Source organism: Lissotriton vulgaris, chromosome 2_1 (genome assembly GCF_964263255.1).
Source record: "Lissotriton vulgaris chromosome 2_1, aLisVul1.2, whole genome shotgun sequence".
Lineage (NCBI taxonomy): Eukaryota > Metazoa > Chordata > Amphibia > Caudata > Salamandridae > Lissotriton > Lissotriton vulgaris.
Window position 1 is genome coordinate 1,059,968,176 of NC_141687.1, and position 19,935 is coordinate 1,059,988,110.

At 46.9% G+C, this 19,935-nt stretch overlaps 1 protein-coding gene across 2 annotated transcripts in view; it reads left to right on the plus strand.

The window, feature by feature from the left end:
• The window catches only part of LOC147731591 (signal transducing adapter molecule 2-like), a 520,259-nt gene that overhangs the window by 184,497 nt on the left and 315,827 nt on the right, over nt 1–19,935 (plus strand). For both annotated transcript variants that reach the window (XM_086956701.1, XM_086956702.1), the window contains exon 6: nt 4,455–4,524. In XM_086956701.1, coding sequence (XP_086812827.1) covers nt 4,455–4,524 — 70 coding nt within the window. The remainder of the gene's footprint in view (nt 1–4,454; nt 4,525–19,935) is intronic.

A 19,935-nucleotide genomic window follows, 5' to 3' on the forward strand; every position in this document is an offset into this window, starting at 1 on the left:
CAGGACACGGGTTGTGGGTTAGTTTCAGGGGGCAACTCTAAGTTGCCCTCGGTCGTGCACTTAACATTAAATCCCACACTGGCATCATTGTGGATTTAATGTGCTGAGAAGTTTGATACCAAACTTCTCAGTCTTCAGTGTAGCCATCATGGTGCTGTGGAGTTTGTGATGACTACCTCCCAGCACCATATACTCTTAATGGCAGCACTAAACTTACAGTGCCCTAGAATGGACCTGGGTACTGTAGGGGTACAGGGCTCATGCACCTATACCCACACCACAGGCATAGGGCACCCAGCTAGAGGGGTGACTGAGTTATGCCAGGTCAGTGTGTTGTGGGCATGGTACACAGGGATGTGTGCCATGTTGACTCTTTGTTTTGTTCTGCACCAAGACACTTGTGTGTGTGTCAGGGTACAGGGCCTCTTAGGGGGGCACAAGAAGTGTTGCAGCCCTTAGCAGTCTTCTATGGTCACAGTGCCCTGGGTACCTAGGGTACCATTTACCAGGGGCTGACATGTAGCCAGAGATGCTAATTGGGTTTGTTTTTGGGGAAAGAACGCAGGCCCTGGGAACCTGATTGACAGGGACCCAGGGCACACCAAGGAAAAGTGCATCAGTTATCAGGCAAAAAGTGGGGGGTTACTGCAACAGAAACACACTTTCCTACAATAATTCACCAGAAAACATTTATCACGTTTTTAAAATATTGGCTTCATGATTTTGCCCTTTCAACATAGGGGAATATTCCCAGTTTTGGACACACAGAGAAAAGATGGGAGTACATTTTAAGCCCACCATTTCAAAATCTCTGATCGGAGGTCCTGCAGTACTGTTCATGTTTATTAAATTAATAGCTGCTGAAATTGATTTTAAGGTGAATAATTTATTTTGGCATGTGGTATAGAGGGTGGATCATTACAATTATCACCCGACAACAGCCATAGACATGTATCAAATAAGCAATCTCAAATCCCCTAAATTTGTTACGTTTATGAGAAGCTGCCAATTAGGTCTATAAAACATTTGCATAATTTCATTTGTCAGCCTTGTTTTGACTGCAGGGACCTATTTTACTCTAGACTGCAGTTTCCTCAATATACTTTAGTTATTCACAACTAATATGAAGGAATGTTTTGATATACAAATCTGTGTCTTTTTGGATACCACCTCTGGTTTGAAGGGAAAAAAGCCACATGCTATAACTTTTTCATTGTCTTTCCATGTTAGTCAAGCTCATCTTTAAAATCATCTCTATTAGAAAACAGTCTTGCAATCAGGAGAGCCACATTATCGAATTTGTATCCTAGAGAATGGGTGGCATGAATTCCTCATAATTCAGCCATCTGGAAATCTGCTTTTGTCTGACTTAGGAACTAACTGCAAGTGGCTCCTCATTCATTCGTTTTACTATTCAACATGCTATGGTCTAGACTTCGTCCCAGTCTGATCAGGTCTGGCCATGTTTGTGTCTCGATATGTGAAAGAGCTTCATTAAACTCTTCCCTTAATCCCTGGAAAAAGTTTGTCCTTTTTCTGTACATGGCAAATCACTTCAATAAGTGGTGATTGAAGTGGGTTAGGTATGTTAAAATATCTCGCTATCTTATTCAAATCCACATGTTTATCTTGTTTGGTGCATCTTTAGTAAATTCAACTGAATTCTGTAACAAAATCTACCCAATAGGGGATAGGGTTGATAGCTTTAACCAAATGTGTGTAAACAAGGATGTTGCATCCGTGGGCAAATACAGAATCAGAATTGTGGTGCTATGAAACCCAGGTAAAAACGTGCTTGTGTTTTAGTGTCTTTGTAAACCCTGTATTGAGATTGTCCTTAAACGGAGTCAGTAGAACAAAGGCCGATGGTCAGTGCACTTGTACTTCACAGCAGTCAAAGGACAGAAATATCAGAAATGAAATTGCAATGCTTGATGTGGCTTGTCTTGATATCTGTTGCTGTGGTACTTTCATAGTGTAATAAGACATCAATTGGATCCAAACAGTCCTCGTGTGTTTCTGCCCAAAACCAGTCGTTTTTTTTTAACTCAGCAAGCTTATACAAATCTTGAGGATGTACCAAATATTCTTGCCAACCATTCTCTTACTCAGTCGGACAAAAAGCAGATTTCCAGAGGATTGAATCATGAGGAATTGTTGTTTGTATGGCTACCATTGTGTTCATAAAGCAGTATAAATATATTCATGTTAGTTGTATTTATAAAGCGCACTATCACCCATGAGGGTATCCTTGCAATTAATTATCGATCAGTTATCTACAATAAACAAAATAGTGTATCAACACCACTTCTCAAAGATCAATTATGATTAAGCGAACTTGGTAGCATTAATGGAAATAAAAGAAATGGTGATGGTCAACAGTGTCCATAGATATCCCAGGCCTTTTTATTGCTTGGATAATAAAGATGACATCTGAAAGATCCTATCGAGTAGTAAATATAGCAGTTATCAAGGACTTAAAAGCACATCTTCTGGTGTACTGGAATAGGTCGAAATGTATTCAAGTGAAGAGATCAGTAGGATATTCTCGTTAAGTTTATTTTGGCACATTGAATTTAAGCAATGTATCAAAGAACCCATTAGTAAAATGTAATAAGATTAATCTAAAAATATATCCAAATATAATACAAAGAGTAACTTTACATTTATTTATTTAAATTCCAAGACCTGTAGTGAGGCCTCATTGATAACTACATTGATTTTTATTCTGTGGTTTTAAAGAAGGAATTCTCAGCACTTGATTCTTGTTGAAATTGCTTACTGTTCTTAGAATGGGCTAAGCTTGCACTTTAGTTTGTATATATGGATGTTTATGTATATATCACTTGGCAATTTGATTTCTACAATGGCACATTAAAGAAATAGCATATTAGCATATGACGCTTCTGAAATTGAGTTTGCAGACCCGCATCTTGATGTGTAATTTGGTCTTTTAGAGGAGGAAAGTTTAGTATTCAACTTTCTCAAAAATTCTCTATATGTATTTTTGTAAATATCACAATTGATTTAGTTGCTGTTTTGTGATGTTCTATATGTTGCCCTGTTTGCACTCCTCCCTTGCACTTTATAGATGGAAATGATGATGAATTGGATATTCTATGCAGTGAGATGTATTTTATGAACTTTCTGTGAACCTGTAAGAAACCGCAAAAATACAATTTATTTTAAAAATAGCTTAATCTATTCAGGCATGAAAAAATGTAAAAACAATTTTCTCTTGTTCTCAAAAAAGAATTACTTTGAAATATGTATATATTAAAAAGTGAGTGTCAGAATGAGTAAAAAGGGACTCATAGTTTCTATTCTAACGGATGGTATGTTTTACAGCATTTCCTAATGTGATTTTAGAATTTTCTGATTTAGTAGACTGTTAGCCATTGTTAGAAAATGACTTTAGAAATCCTTTGTCTTCTACTATGCCAGACATAATGTGGAAAAGACTGGTTTTAGTTATTGTTAAAAAAAAGAGTGCAATTCTTTCTCTGAAGGACTGGTAGGCCGCTACAAAAGGGAAGCTACGCAGGTTCTCCTCCGAAGGGGTTTCATTATTAGTCATAAGCGATGAATTTTCTCACCTAGGTGTGGGATTGCAAAGCACTTTTCTTTTTACAAATGTATATATATTAACTACATAGGTTTGCTGCAGCGTAGGAGCCAAAAAACGAGTAAATATTTTTTTCAGTGCTTTATTTCCTAGCCAAAAGTGTCTGCAACTTGGTATAAATGCTGGCTGATTCTCTTCCCTACAGTGATTTCTACAGGAAAAGAGGGGACATCAGTAGCTCAGCTGTTAAACCACAAATCAGAATCTTGTGCCAGATAACTGATCCTTGGTCTGAAGTTGGAATCTGTTCTGAAACAGTATGCTTTGCCAGGCTACATGTTCCAGGTTTCTTGCTTGATGGGATGGAAATTGTTGGAGTCTGGCAGGCATTAGGGCACAGGCCTTACCATTTTAATAATAGCTCAGTAAATTCAGAAGGTTCTGGATGAGATTCACAAGGACGAGGCAGAGTGTTACTCTTTGTTGGTCTCATGCCCAACTCGGTGAACATGACTGCAGGAGATGTAGAGGACATCTAGTTTGGAGGGGAAGGAAAGGAAATCTTGGGTTAAGAATTAATAGAGGCAATCAATCATAGAAGGGTTGCATCTTTGTTTGCATGTGCTGAATCTGGACCTGAGAGATTCGCTCCCTGACTTTTAATGTCTGTTGTATCACTACATAAGTAGTATGTACTGCCAAGCATACTGTCTTATCAATGTCTGCTTGATTGACTAGTTTAAAATAATCTGTTTTCCTTTGGAGTTTAATTGCACCACGAAAATGGAGGTACATTTTGTTTGTGTTGAACATTAGTGAAATTTGTTAATATTCTAGAAAGGCACTTTGAGTATATATCATTGTAATGCGGTTGCCATCACTTTTGCAGGTCGTCTCAGGTGCATCAAAGAATGGGGGTTTGCCTGTTAAAAACAAAGAAGACGAGGAGATAGCAAAAGGTATGCCAAACATCTAAAAGAAACTTGAAACCAAACCGAAATGGATATTACTGGAAATGTAAAATCTTGTCATTTCTATTAAGGACAGTTTCACACAACCATGCTTTGCTTCACCTTTATACAATAAAGAACATCCAATAGATCCGCTACACACCTAGCTATAAAAGTATTAGAGTGCTGTACAAGCAGAGTCTGTTGCGGTGAGGAATGGTGTAAGTATTTAGTACTGTGCATGCAGAGTGGGTTTCAGTGAATTAGGGGTCTACTGGACTGTCTCACAGCGTGCAAAGCTCGGATTTGGCAGTGGCTGTTTTAGAGGATAGTTCTTAACTCCTTTCAGAACTTCAAGAAAGTAATAGAAGTCTGCTGAGTATGCGGGAGGAGAGGAAGGTTTCCCCTAGCCTTTGACCATAGTTTCAGGTGTTTTGCTTCTGCGCTTTTTGTTTCCTGCAGTTCTGAATCCAATCTTCTGGTATTGCATTGACTGCAAGATATGTCATTTTCTATGATCGGACTCCTGCCATCTCAGCTTTGTAGATGATTAAGCAAATCTTGAAGATGCCGCAGGCTATCAAGGGCAGTCAGTGTAGGTCAGTCAAGGTAGGTGCAATGTGATCGAATTTCTATTGTCCTTTGAGGCAAGTGGCTGCATGTATAACACTCATTAGCTGTTCCATGGGGATAATGAGTGATGACGAGAGAGCTGCAGTAATCTGTATCTAAAAAATGGGATTCTTGTAGATGCCAATGTTCTGGGGTGATATAAACAAAGTTAACACCAAAGTGTTTGTATTTCAGGTTTGTTCAAGACCGAGAAGACCTCCTTGTATATTTGTTCTGATACTTATGATGGGCCTGAATGACACTTGGTTTTGCTATGTGTGTTGGTTCTGGACAGTGTTTTTCACCATTCCTTTGTTGCTTGTGAATAGCTTGATGTCCTTAATATACCAAAATTAGCTCTCTGAGATAAGTTCCTGTCTTCCTATAGCTAGGACTGAAATATGTACAGGGACAGCAATGGTAAGGGAGACTGGGATATATCGATGATGAGAATGGGTGTGAGTTTAATTCCTCTGAGGCATGTCATGAAGAAGAGACAGGGGTTTATAAAGGACTTCAAATGTTTTAAAATTCCAGACAGGTAGATGTCATGGTTTTGCTATGTGTGTTGGATTCAATATGATGAATTTGTTAATTGTTCAAAATAAACCTTTTTGTAGACTTTACAGTTTTCACTGGAATTGGTAATTTGTTGGTTTGCAATTAGACTGACACATTGTTTAGTGGGGCATCCTCTGAAGTTGAGACTGCTTTAGGTGCAGTCAGACTACAGAGGGCTTGACTCATGGCTTCTAGTGGGTACTTCCTTAGGGAGTTAGATAATGTATTGAATGGCTTGAACTAATAGCAGTGAAGGAGTGGTGTGCCGAGCTTTATTTCTACATGTTTGGTATGTAAGTGAGGGAAGTGCTGTAATGAAAGGTCTAGAATGGGGCGTGGCTTGGCCGGAGCCGATGGCAGACTCGTAAGCAGAGAGCTTGGCATCCACTTCGTAGCTATCCTGCTTTATTGGAAGTCCGGAGCTGCCCAGCGCCGTAGGTGTCCCCCCTCCCCCACCGAGGGTTGCGCATATGAGGAGTGTTCCTGTGACACGCATCGCAGCTCACAGTGAATTTTGACTGCAGCAGAGGAGCCGCGCTGAGAAGACAAGAGGGCTCAAAATGGTGGCGGGAGCGGCTAAGGCACATGCAGAGCACTGACCCCTGTGCTACCAATGGGGACAATTTGTTGTGCGGAACTGGGACACCGTTGCTGATCATGGCGCTCCGTTACCACTGCTAGCTGAGAGAAGTTCAGGCTAGCGGATCTGCGGTGGGCGGTGCCATCTGGAAGGTGTAGGCGACTGCGCCCTGAGACGCTGGGTCGGAGGCAGAGCAGAATGCTGCCTGCAAGCGGAGGAAATTCCCCGGAGAGGGATCTGGTGCTGTCTAGGCAGCAGAGCTGGTGCGGCCGCCCTGGCATATTTGTTATAGGTCGGCGGACCCCTAAAGATCTGGGAGCGGAGCAGTAATTTCATACTGCCGTAGGGTGTTCAACGCCCAATCTGGAGGTGAGCCGAGAGCGAATTGATCGCAGGAGATCGGTGATGTGGGATTGGCTGGGCGGCTGACCTGAGGGCCCTTGCTACCGGGCTGGCCAGCTGATGAGGAGTGTCGTTGGGGTCGAGCGGGATGCCGACCGAGGCTTTCTCTGGGAGGTGATCGGCGGGAGCGGACCTGTAGGGTAGGGAAACCCCTGGTTGAGCTGACACTGGTGCTGAGACTGGGGCTTGCTCCGGAGGAAACAGCCTGCTGCCCAGGGGAGCACATACATAGCTGTGGAATGCGAACATTGTAGGGACTGCCTGCTGCGTTTGGAGCTGGACCTTGGAAGGGCTACGGGCGGATGGGCCGGGAAGCTAATAGGCGCCCCACTGGAGAGAGCCCGGAGCGGTTGCAGACCCTGGTAAAAGCTGAGTATCACAGGGACGAAACACGCAGCATAAAATGGTAAGGTGGCGGCTCCACTGGAAGCGGTGGCATAGTGTTAGATCTTAGAGAGCTGATGCGCCATTGGGGAGTTGGCTACCTGGGACTTGATATTTCGAGGACCCCACTTGAGAGGAGACTGTTGAGATCGGACTGGAGCTCCAGCTCCCACGATGGCGGCATGAACAGAGGGGCAAATCTGAGCGAGCCTGGAGCCAGCTGGTGGGCTGGGGCACAACAAAGGACACTAGGCATTGCACCCTGGGAGTGAATTGACCAAGTGGGCCAGACTGGGCCCTGCCGAGCCCTCGGTAAGCCTCGTAACTCGCACCACTACCACCCAGAGAGCCAGGGTTGGAGTATTCCTTCGGAGTGCTTGGTGAGACGGAGGAAGCAGTTGAGGAGCGCAGAGTGGACCTCTGACACTATGGGTAAGCCTAAGGGGCTTCAGACTGGAGTCCCCCAAGACCAGGATGATGATCCTATGGATCAACCGCGGGCTGCTCAGGAAGATCCGGTGCAGCAACAGCTAGAACAAATACCAGAGGCAATAGCGGACACGAAAGCGACCCTCCACCAAGATATTAGCACGGTCGCAATGGGTCTTGGCCTGCTACGGGATGAACACAAAAAGCTTTCGGAAAGGGTCAAGAAGACTGAAATCACAATTGCAGAGTTGGCACCGGCGCAGAAAGACATGACGCAACAAACGAAGGCCCTAACAGATCGGGTAAATGTCCTGGAGCGTTGGGCCAAAGATGCAGAAGGGCGCAATTAGAGAAACATCTGGGTGGTGGGGCTCCTGGAGGGGACCGAAGGGAGTGATATGGTGGCCTTCCCAGAGGACTGGTTCAGGAGTTCAATAGCCCGAGTGCCTCAGTGCCTTCTACACCCTTGAGAGAGAGCATAGGGTCCCAGCTAGGCCGTTGACCCCGGGACACCACTGAGACCGGTGGTGGCCTGCTTGCTTCATTTTCGAGATGGGGACCTGCTACTGCAAAAAGGAAGAACGGATGGCCCCTTCATTGTAGATGATGCTCAGGTTACGCTGTTCCTGGATTATACCTTGGAGGTGCAAAGGAGGCGAGCCTCCTATGTGGCAGTCAAGAAAGCGCTACGGGACGATGGTCTCCAGTATTCCCTGATCTACCCGTCCCGGTTACGCATTATACTAGATGGGACCACGCACTATGTCGACTCTCCTAAGGATGCATGGGACTGGCTGGAGAGGTACAGAAAAGAAACACAGCGAGGAGAGAACACTGGGGAGTCACCGGAACAAACCGTGAACCGGCAGCTGTGTCCACACCGTAACAGAACTCAGAAGAAACCCACGACCTGCCAAATGGCTCGGGAACAAGTAGAAGCACTACAAGTAGTGGTGGCGCTGGCGCGGGATCGGACTGTACTGTCAACCGAAGAAGCTGGCTCTACAAGAGACTCCGTGGATAATGACTCGGACAAGTCACGGGGTAGCGGCGATCGGCTACCTGAGGTGACACCACAGACGGCGGATGGTATTATCTGAGTGAGGGTTGTATGTTAAAAGTGGGCAGGATGACTAGGAGAACATTTATGCTGCTCAGAACTGGAGTAAGCTCTGGACTGTCCTGTTCAGGATGGAACTGATGTGCACTGGATAGTGAGGATCCGAGCCAGCTGTAGTCCCTAGTACCGCTGTAGTTGACAGAGGATTTAGTGTGCATTTTCTTTTAAGGTTTGTATGGGTACTAGTATAGCAGTAACTGTGCTGGGGAGGGGAAGTTGGGGGATGTTTATTAAGATTAGGGATTAGAGGGGCCAGGCATGCCACTAGTGCAGTTTTCATTGTAGGATCATTGAGATTTGTACCACCAAAGACTTGAAATGTGTATCATGGAATGTACGGGGTATGCACTCTGTGGCGCCGGCATAAGCTGCATGCTTATTTAGTACGTAGGGGGATCCATATAGCACTGCTGCAGGAAGCCCATTTGCAGGCGCAGGAAGGAGCAGCGTTACAACGGCGCTGGTGAGGCCAGGTGGTTTACACAGCCTGTTCCGCATTTGCACGGGGAGCATTGATTTGGGTGCAAGCGGGGGTTCCCTTTCAGTGCAGGGAACGGATTATAGACCCGGAGGGGGAGGTACGTAGTGGTACTTAGGAAATTGGATGGGCGCGATATAGCTTTGGGGAGCATATACGTTCCCAACACAGAACAACCTGCTTTTTTTGCACACTTGTCAGGGAAGTTAGCACCCTATATCACTGGGTCAGTTTTGATTGGTGGGACTTTAATTGCATCTCGGATGTGCTTTTGGACCACTCACACCCCCGCTTCCCAGTGCGCCCATTCATTAGATAGCAGAGGCCAAGTGAAATTGGCAGAATCGCTGGGGCCTGGTGGATCCATGGCGGGCACAACACCCGGGCGAGCGCGACTACAGTTTTTATTCCGCATTACATGACCTTCATGTGCACTTGAATGCGTTTCTATGCTCTCCGGTAGTACATGCAGGAGTACAGTACAGCGAGTATCTTGCTATGACATTGTCAGATCATAACCCTCTGTTACTCCGGATTCAATGGTCGCAAGTGCGAGCCAGGATACCAACTTGGAGATTACACCCAGAGATATTAGAGGACCAAGTGATAATGTGGGCACTTCCATAACTCAATATTTTAGGGACAATGAGGGTTCGGCCTCAACCTCTTTAGTGGAGTGGGACGCCTTTAAAACAGTGATTCGGAGTTGTGGTATTGTTGGGATGGTGGGCGTACGTAGTGTACTGCTAGCCGAATTCGGGACAATGGAACATCACTTAGGGGAGGTGGAGAAAGCTAGTCCTGGGAGGCCGGACAAACCGGGGGAACCAGAGGAGGCACGAGAGGCAGTGGCGGCTCAAGTGGGACGGTTTCGATGTTTCGATCACAAAGCATATATTGCACGTACCCATTTCGAAGGAGACAAATCTGGCGCACTCCTAGCCTGGCTGGTTAACCCATTGCGTAGAGCCTCGACGATTCTGGAAATCTGAGACTCCCGGGCGGGTGCTTGCTATACACAAGAGGGTATAAATAAGCTGTTTTACAATTAATACGAGAACTTATATGAGAGCAAGACGACCCAAACAGATTATGACTTGAATCGGTTTTCCAGGGACCTCCCACTCCCACAGGTGAGTGCCGAACAGGCGGAGTTGTTAGGCAGAGACATTGAAATCTGGGAAGTGCGGGCTGCTATTAATCTTATGGCACGGAACAAATCGCCCGGGACGGACGGCCTTCCAATAGAATTTTATACTGAATTGTTGGCGATGCGACTGGTGGCGCTCTACAATGATGTAAAACTCTTGGGTAGGCTTACAGTCTCAACGAGGGAAGCAGTTTTCAGCCCTCTTCTTACACCTGGTAAGTCGACATGGGACCGGTCTGCATACCGTCCGCTCTCTATGCTTAATACTGATTAGAAAATATTGAGTCGCATTTTAGCCACTCGACTATTGCCGCTCATGCTGACTATCTTACTCCAAGATCAGGCTGGATTTATTCCCGCTCGGAACACGGCCTTAAATATTCGGCGCTTCATGCAGATTCTAGAGGCAGACACCTACTTTAAAGACATGGTCACAGTGTTTGCGGTTGATATCGAAAAAGTATTCAACAGCCTAGAAGGACCCTATCTACTCCACATCATGGCAACATTTGGGCTGGGGACAAGTTTAAAGAGTGGACGGCTTTACTTTATAATTACTCAACGGCACAGCTTAGGACGGGTATGTCGATTTCTGATGCTTGGGATGGGGGTAGAGGTACGAGGCAGGGATGCCCGCTGTCCCCGGTCCTATTTGCGCTGACCATGGAGCCACTGGTAGCGAAGGCTAGGACGGGATGATACTACCAAGTATTGCAGGCACACAGGAATGTTCACGACATAGCCCTATATGCTATGACTTGCTCATGTTCTTGAAAGATCGAGGGCAGGCGCATTTGGGGGCGAAGGCATTATTACACAAACTGGGAGTGGTGTCGGGACTTAGAGTGAATTGCGCAAATCTTAGAGTGAATTGCGCAAAATCGGGGCTGTTCCCTACTGTTGGAGACAAAGTCGGTCCGCAGACCACAGCAGGGTTGCAATGGGAATGTAGGTGCCTCCTGTACTTAGGGGTCAAGATATACCACACACAAGCAAATATGTTGGAGCGCAACATTGGCAGAGCTCAGAGAGGCCTGGAGAGTAGGTTTGCGTTCTGGGGGACACTTCCGCTGTCAGTGGCTGGGTGAGTGGCACTACTTAAAATGGTAGCCCTTCCCAGGCTATTGTATTACTTTGGGACCCTGCGGTTTGGATTCCAGCACGGATTTTCAAACAGCTCATATCCATGGTCACAGGCTTCCTGTGGGGCACTGGTAGACGGTGGGTGGCTTTGACTGTCTTGATCGCCCGAGGTCAGAAGGGGGATGGACAGTTTCAGATTTTGAAACCTATTATATAGCTGCCCAGCTGCAATTGCTTACGCAACAGGTAGCGGCAGGCTGCATGACCCAGAAGAGGCAAAAGAGAGAATCCTCACATTGGGATTACTCGCATGAATACTGGCTGGTACTCTACCAGAGGATCTTAAAATGGCATGACAGTGCTGGAAATGGAGTCTGAGGCGAGCTGGCATTGCGGTCCCATATGCTTCTGATATACCGCTATCCATGTGTGAGGCACTGCCCCATGGAGGCTCTTGGCGGGCTTTGGCAGACTGGGCTGAGAAAGGGTTGACTACCATAGGGGACCTATACGAAGATGGTAACATACTGCCTTTCAGAGAATTGCAGGAGCGCTTTTACTTGAGATGTGGGGATTTCTTGCTTTGTGTCACTTACTCCTGCTATCCATGACCACTGGAAGGCGGGCCTAAATGAACCACGCACCTCCCAGGGCTGCCATTATATGGTAGTTTCATTGGGCAAGTTTAAAGTGGTGACATGTCTGTACAAGCGATTGATCCCTAGGTGTCCTTAAGCGTCAATGGAAGGAAGATTTGGGGAAAGAGCTACCAGATAGGGCCTGGGCCGAGGTAGTGGAGAGAGCATGGAAGAGCACTAGGAACGCTCGTTTTCAACTAGTACACTTTTATATCTTAAATAGAGCTTATCTCACCCCAGCAAAGATCAAAACCTACTTTGGCACTGCTTTGGATGAATGTTCTCATTGCCAGGGGGAGGGTGCGGACTTCCCTCACATGATATGGGTGTGCCCACATCTAACTATTTATCTGATAGAAACAGGTTAGTGTTAGATTCCTTACCTTAGAATATCCCCAGGCGTCAGACTGGATCCGGAAAGTTTTTTTTCATCAGCAGTACCCTTGCGCGTCAGTAGGCGTCGTCTGCGGCTCCGCGTCCGTCGACAGCATCGTGATCACTGGGATGACGTTGTCTGAGTACTTAGACGCCACCCTCGCGTGCAATCAAGGTAAAACCAAAATCCTCCTTATCTCCAACAAGGAAGAAAACCCGCAATTGACGGAGTGGCTGAAAGCCATTGATACTCTCAACGCGAATCCCATTCTGACTAACTCTCTAAAATCACTGGAATCACCCTGGACCACAAATTATCCATGACGAACCACATCAAAAACTCTGCTAAGAGCGTCTTCTTTAATCTGAAGCTACTCAACAAAGTCAAACCCTACATACCACCTGCGGATCTCAAACAAGCCACCCAATCTCTTGTGTTACCCAGACTGGACTACGGAAACGCGATCTTCTCTGGTACCCCTCTATCCCACCTAGTACCCCTAAAAACCACCCTCAATGCAGCAGGCAGAATGGTCTCAGGAGTAAAAAATATGTGACCACATTTCTCCCGCACTCAGATGTAAAATTGCTCCCAGTTGGAATGCGCGCCAGCTTCAGAACGTCCTGCCTGAAACACGAAGCCTTGCACACAGGGAAACCAGAATACCTAGCCTCAAAACTCAAGAAAGCCGGTCAATCTAGAAGTCCCAGAAGTTCAAACTCCCTCCTTCTCATCCCCCTAAAAACACACAAACAGAAAACAGCAAATCGCTCCTTTGCAGGGAATGCTCCAAAAATCTGGAACGCCATCCCTGTGGACATCAGAACTATTCCCTCCTTTCTAAAGTTTAAACCCCACCTAAAAGACCTTTACCTCAACCGTGCCTTTCCAAAACCAATTACGTAACTTTCAAGCTCTAACTTGTCTGCCTTCAGACTGCACGCACCTGTACCAACCTCTCCCCCTCCTTCCTCCCCATCACATGGGGTCGGCACCGCTACGTGAAGCTCTCAGGATATTACTTTGCCCTCATCACCCCTGGTCTATCTTATTTTTATGCGTATTTTATCTGTGGACTTGCTGAACGCTTATCTTTGTGTGTTGTACTCGTTATCTTACTTATACATATCCTGTTGTGAAGCGCTCTGATACCCTCGGGTCCGGCCAGCGCTATATAAAACTCCTAAAATAAAAAAAGAAAAAGAAAGAGGAAGAGAGGCTCCACCGTCTGGACCCAAAACGTGCGCGCTCCTTTTATCTGGACCGCACACGCCAGTTCCGGGTTGATGACTAGCTCTTTGTTGGTTACGTGGGCGCTAAGAAGGAACGGGCGGTGCACAAGCAGACCATTTCTTGGTGGGTTGTTTTGTGCATCAAGGTTGGTTATTCCTTGGCGAAAAAGGAGCCTCTTGTGGGGCTGCGCGCCCATTCCACTCGGGCCACTGTGGCTACTACTGCCCTGGGTCGGGGAGTCCCCTTGCAGGACATCTGACAGGCAGCTACGTGGGCCTCGCTGCACACATTTGCTAAGCACTACTGCCTGGACAGCCAAGTCTGGAGAGAAGGCTTTTTCGGCCGTTCCGTTCTCCAGGACTTTCTGGTGTGATCTTAGTTTGCAGACCCACCACCGGGGTTGGTATTGCTGGGGTATCTATTCTAAGGTAAGGAATCTAACACTAACCTGTTTCTTTCAGATGCACAAGTTACTTACCTTCTGTAACGATATATCTGTAAGAAATAGTAGTTAGTGTTAGATTCCTTACAGCCCCACCCATCCTCCCCATTCTGCGAACCGATATCTAGGGTTAAGGTATCTCCCTTTGAGGGCCCTAGTTTCATGGCACCAGTGTCGGTTTCTTTCATGGCTCCTGGCGAGGAAAGCTGTGTACAGAACTGATGTCAGCACGCGAGGGCGGCATCTAAGTACTCCGCTGGCGATCACGACGCGGACGACGGATGCGGAGCCGCTTCGACGCCTACCGACACGCAAGGGTTCTGCTGACGAAAAAAACTTTCCGGATCCAGTCTGACGCCTGGGGGTATTCGAAGGTAAGGAATCTAACACGAACTACTGTTTCTTACAGATATATCATTACTGAAGCTAAGTAACCTGTGCATTGGACTGAGGTAGTAGCCCTGTTTAACATTATAACGGACAGAGAGCTGGAATTGACAATGGGATCATGCGTGCTTCATTGGTTCCCGCACACGGCTGGAAACAAGATCACTAGTAAATTTTGGGATAAGGGGTTGTTGCTGTCAAAAAGGAAAATTACGAGGTATTGGAAAGCACAAAGGGGCCCCAACTTAGCTAGATGGAAGGAGTTCATTAAGTGGGCGGAATGTGATGGAATAGTGCGATTGCAATTGGCGAAGAGAACGACTAGTGAAAAGGCATTGGAAGCGACCAAAGCATGGGGACGGTTAGAGGGATTATTAAAAGACCCAGGAGAGGATAGTGATGAGGACAGTGAGATTGATGTACCGGTGTTAGGAAATTCAAATGCTAGCCCCCAAGAACAACGGTGCAGTCACCCCTAACACTGCCATGGTCTACGAGCACATAATGGCGGCGCACACCCGCTTTCATTGTTGGCCTAGATGAGTTGGAGAGACCTATGCATAATGATGACTAATGAGAAGAATTGAGTAGAGGTGGAAGTGATATGGCTAGAAGGGGGGGGAGTGTAGGGAGTTTAGTTTGATTAATTTGGTAGTGATGTAGAGTTCTAATGTAATTAAGGCTAGGGATGATTTTAGATAGTGGGGACTGTTTTCTTTTCTTTATTTCATTTTCCATTCTCCTCGGCCCATGCCCAACTGAATACTGATGGGTACTGTAGATTATAATTTGTATATTCTGGCTTTATGTGCTAGTACTATTTCTTGAGATGGGAATAATGGAAAGGGCCCTTAGCACACTGTAACTGTGTAAACAAAAAAAAAGGAAAGGTCTAGATCTAGCTGCATTTGTTATGAATGAAAATAGTCGTTTGCCGGGGGAGTTCCAGTTTTATGAGAATGTCAAAGATGCATATACCGTTTTCTAAGCAAAATGGTGCCATGAGTAGATGTTTCTGAGGTAATTTGCCGGTTGTAAGACTTGTTCCTGACAATTTTGAAATTCACTGATTAAGACTTTTGTGCTTTGATTGGAATTTTGAGGTGATGGAAGCCAGTGTGTGGGTGGAACAAAAAATTGATTTTGCTTCGCTGTCTGTTAAATGCATTCGTTTGAGATTACGTATGTTTCTTCCTGTATGCGGGCTGTTGAAAATTCGAAATGAAAAGAAACGACTGATTCATCCCAATTTTAATTCCTTTTTAAAAGAAAGAAAAGCATGGAAACTGATCTGCTACATAGCAGCTTGAAGGAAATAAAAAGTAACAATTCACTTGCAAGGAAGGCAGCATCTTCTTTATGCTGCCCATTGTGATTCCATTGAGATTAGTGCTGCCGTGATGTTGTCAATATTGGTTGTAGTCAGTCAATCAGAGTACTTGTAAAGCGCGCTACTTACCCGTGAGGGTCTCAAGGCGCTGAGGGGAGGGAGTGCCGCTACTGCTCGAAGAGCCAGGTCTTGAGGAGTCTTCTGAAGGCGAGTAGGTCTTGGGTCTGCCGTAGGTTGGTAGGGAGGGTGTTCCAGGTCTTGGCAGCAAGGTAGGAGAAGGATCTGCCACCAGAGGTTGTTTGTTGGATGCGGGGGTCAGGGGTGTGGCTGGCTGAGTGGAGCTGGCGGGTGGGGGTGTAGAAGCTGAATCTGCTGTTCAGGTAGGCTGGTCCAGCGTTGTGGAGTGCTTTGTGTGTGTGGGTGAGGAGCATGAAGGTGATCCTTTTGTCGACTGGGAGCCAGTGTAGGTCTCTCAAGTGGGTGGTGATGTGGCTGCGGCGGGGGACGTTGACAATCAGTCGGGTGGAGGCGTTTTGGATGCGTTGTACTAATTGTAGGTGTTTGGCTGGGATTCCTGCGTAGAGGGCGTTGTCGTAGTCCAGTCTGCAGCTGACGAGGGCCTGTGTCACTGTTCTTCTTGTTTCGGTCGGGATCCACTTGTAAATCCTGTGGAGCATGCGGAGGGTGTTGTAGCAGGTAAAGGAGACCGCTTTGACCTTTTTGAACCTGGAGATGAAGGAGTCGAGGATGAATCCTAGGTTGCATGCATGGTTGGAGGGTGTTGGTGCTGTTCCCTGTGTGGTCGGCCACCAGGAGTCGTCCCAGGCTGAGGGGGTGGGTCAGAGGATGAGTACCTCAGTTTTGTCCGAGTTCAGCTTCAGACGGCTGTTCCTCATCCAGTCGGCGCCGGCCTTCATTCCCTCGTGGAGGTTGGTTTTGGCGGTGTGCGGGCACTTCGGGTGGGAAGAGGATGAGCTGAGTGTCATCGGCGTAGGAGATGTTGTTGAGGTCGTGTTGGCGGGCTACTTGTGTGAGGGGGGCCATGTAGTCGTTGAACAGCGTCGGGCTGGGGGATGTGCCCTAGGGGACGCCGCAGTTGATGTCGGTGGCCTCGAATCGGAACGGCGGGAGGCGGACGCTCTGGGTTCTGCCGGAGAGTAAGGACGTGGTCCAGTCAAGGGCCGTCTCTTGGATTCCGGCGTCTAGGAGGCGTGTCTTTAGAGTGCGATGGCAGACCGTGTCGAAGGTGGCTGACAGGTCCAGGAGGATGAGGGCTGATGTTACTCCGTTGTCTAGTTGGCACCTGATGCCTTCTGTGGCGGTGATGGGGCTGTCTCGGTGCTGTGGTTTCGTCTGAACCCGGACTGGGACGGGTCCAAGATGTTGTTGTCTTCCAGGTGCCGGGCCATTTGCATGTTGATGATTTTCTCGATGACCTTCGCCGGGAACGGGAGCAGGGAGATGTGCCATAAGTTCTCGAGGTCCTTGGGGTCCGCCTTGGGCTTCTTGAGGAGGGCGTTGATTTCGGCGTGTTTCCAGCTTTCCAGGAATGTCGCTGTTTCAAAGGAGATGTTGATGACTCCGTCACATGCAATGTTGTGAGTGGTAATCATTTTGTGGCATATTTCAGTTGTGTTTTGACTGAAAATGATAACCATAGATTCAGTTTAGTTGTGAATTTTTTAAGGGTAAGGCTTATGTTTTTATTAGCATATTAGTTTTGTTATCTACGTGGAGTGTAATTATCCTGTTTGTTACCATTCTTGAGTGCAGGCAGGGACTAATACTTAAGCCCCTCCTAACCCCCCAACAATGATGCCATGCTGTTCTTTCATGTGAGTTAGTTATCAGTTAAAGCATTTGTACAGAACCATGGCACAGTCTCATTGTATCGGCCCATGGTGTGAATTTGAGATGACTTCAAGTTTCACCAAGTCCAGAGTATCCAGAATATGGAGCTTCATTGTAGTTAACCGAAACCAGGAATTAGATTTTTGCACTGTAGTAATAAATATGACCAATATTTTATCATCTATATTTGCTCCAAATGTCATACTTTGTTGGGCCAATGGGGGACAGTTATGTCTAATGTCATGGCGTATATAATGATTATAATTACATGTTTGGGTGTTGTAAAGCAGAAAATGCAGAGATATAAAAAGCCATATTTCACAAGAAACTATGACATACAGGGAAATAAAAACAGTTTTCTGTTGAAATAAGGATTTCATCATCATAAAGACAGTCCCAAACCATTCTGCAGAGCTTTACCATTGTGAGGGCTGATATGTATATGCAACAATAATATATATATATATATTTATATATAATAAAACAAAAACTAATTTGCTAAGTGGCACATACGTTAACACAGAGAAAGTGCAAGTTCCTGGAGTATGCTACTTTTTTTTAGGTCTCAATTGCAATCTGCTGTAGCTCCCTATTCTTGTGTTCGTACAATCTCTGGAGCATAACTTTTTAACATCTTTTTTGTTTCCAAGTTAGCACTCCATGGAGGGGCATCACTCTCGCTCTTTCACTCACTACCGCAATCTCTCATCCATTCTCTTGTTCATTCCTTGCTCTCCTGTCCCTCCTCATCCCCTGTATATTTTTAGGTCTCGGCCTGCGAAAGACTGCGTACCTGCGCAGTCCACCTGGCCAGATTTAATGACATAGAGGGACTTTCACTAGCGAGGTTAAGCCCTGCCCCTCTTTTCCATTGGCTGGCGTCACCGTTCATTCAAAACGGTGGCCAGCTATTGGAGAAGAGGTCCTAGTAAAGTTCTTCTTTCTCTCTAAGCCCCGTCCTTTTCAGACTGGCTTACTTGACTTCCTGCTGGCGTAAAAGCTTTCTCATCTTTTTTATGGGTCCAACAGATGGCCCCATAAAAAAGATAAGAAAGCTTTTACGCCAGCAGGAAGTAAAGAGAGAAAAGTGTACGTCATGGCGTCTGCGACTTAAATGCTTGTGTTGTTCGCAACCGTCCAGTAGCATTCCTTTCCATCTGGGGAATGCAGCAGCGACGATGATCCTAACACCTAATTTACACAGAGTGGTCTGTTTCACATATATATATGGAATACGGTTCAAGTAAATGCACTGCCGTGCATTCAAAGTAAACACTTCCACCCTACCCATGACCGCGCTTACGCAAATAGCTGCCACACATGCTTGTCCCAAACTTGTCTGGTGCCGTTGGCGCTTGTTATTATTTATTTGTGCAGTTTTATGTAGCACAAACTCGTTCCAATGGCATTGTAGATGAGCACGCCTGTGCTGCTCTTGCCCTGTTTCCATGTTACCCCTATCGGTGGCTGGCTGTGAACGCTGTCGGCACAAGGACCCTGCGGGCTCTTTCTGCCCCTTTGTCTCTTTCTGCTCCTTTGTCTCTTCTGGTCCTCCCCTGGTCCCATGCGCTCCTGTGGGAGGCAGCGCGGATACAGGGTGTGCACCAGGACCCCGTGGGCGCCCTTCGCCTCATTGTCTGCGCCGGGCTTGCTTTTCCCCTGTGATCTCCTATATGGGTAGGGCTAGCAGTACATGGTGCGCTGTCCTCTGCTCGCCGGCTATGGCTCCAGGGCTCACCCGGGCTGCTCCTCGCCCTTCCCAGGGTCTGCTCATCCCCGCGGCCCGAGCCCTGCTCCCCCGCTCCAGCCTGACATCCCCCGACCCGTGCAGCCCCCTTGGTCGCGTGGGTCCCTCCTGCCCAGGCTGCTGCCTCCTCTTTGCCGCCGTGTTGTTTCTGGGAAGCCCGGGCCGGAGCTGCGCCGACAGCTGCCAGGTGCTGGGGGGCAAAGGCTTCAGCCGCAGCATAGTGCCGCCCTGCCTCATCTCGGGTAAGTAGGAGGCTCGGGCGGTGAGTGCGTGAGTGGGGGAGAAGGCATGGCTGTGTCCGTGAGAGGTGCCGGGCACGCAGGGCTTCCAGGGAATCAATCCCTGTAGTGTATGGGCAGATCCAGCTGTGCATATCCAGGCATCTTCAGCGGTGCAGCCACGCACTTCAACTTTGTAATGCAGCAAGGAATTCCACTGTGCAGTGTAGCCAGGGAATACAGTGCTTCAAAGCAGTTATGCACGGACTACAGTGCGCTCTGGGGACATTGTGTTGTGGGAGAATCCAGTTATGCAACTTAGACAAGGAACCCAAGCAGCCAGTGGCTGAAGGGATCCAGCTGTGCAGTGCAAGCAGGGAATCCAGTGTTGGTGTCTGT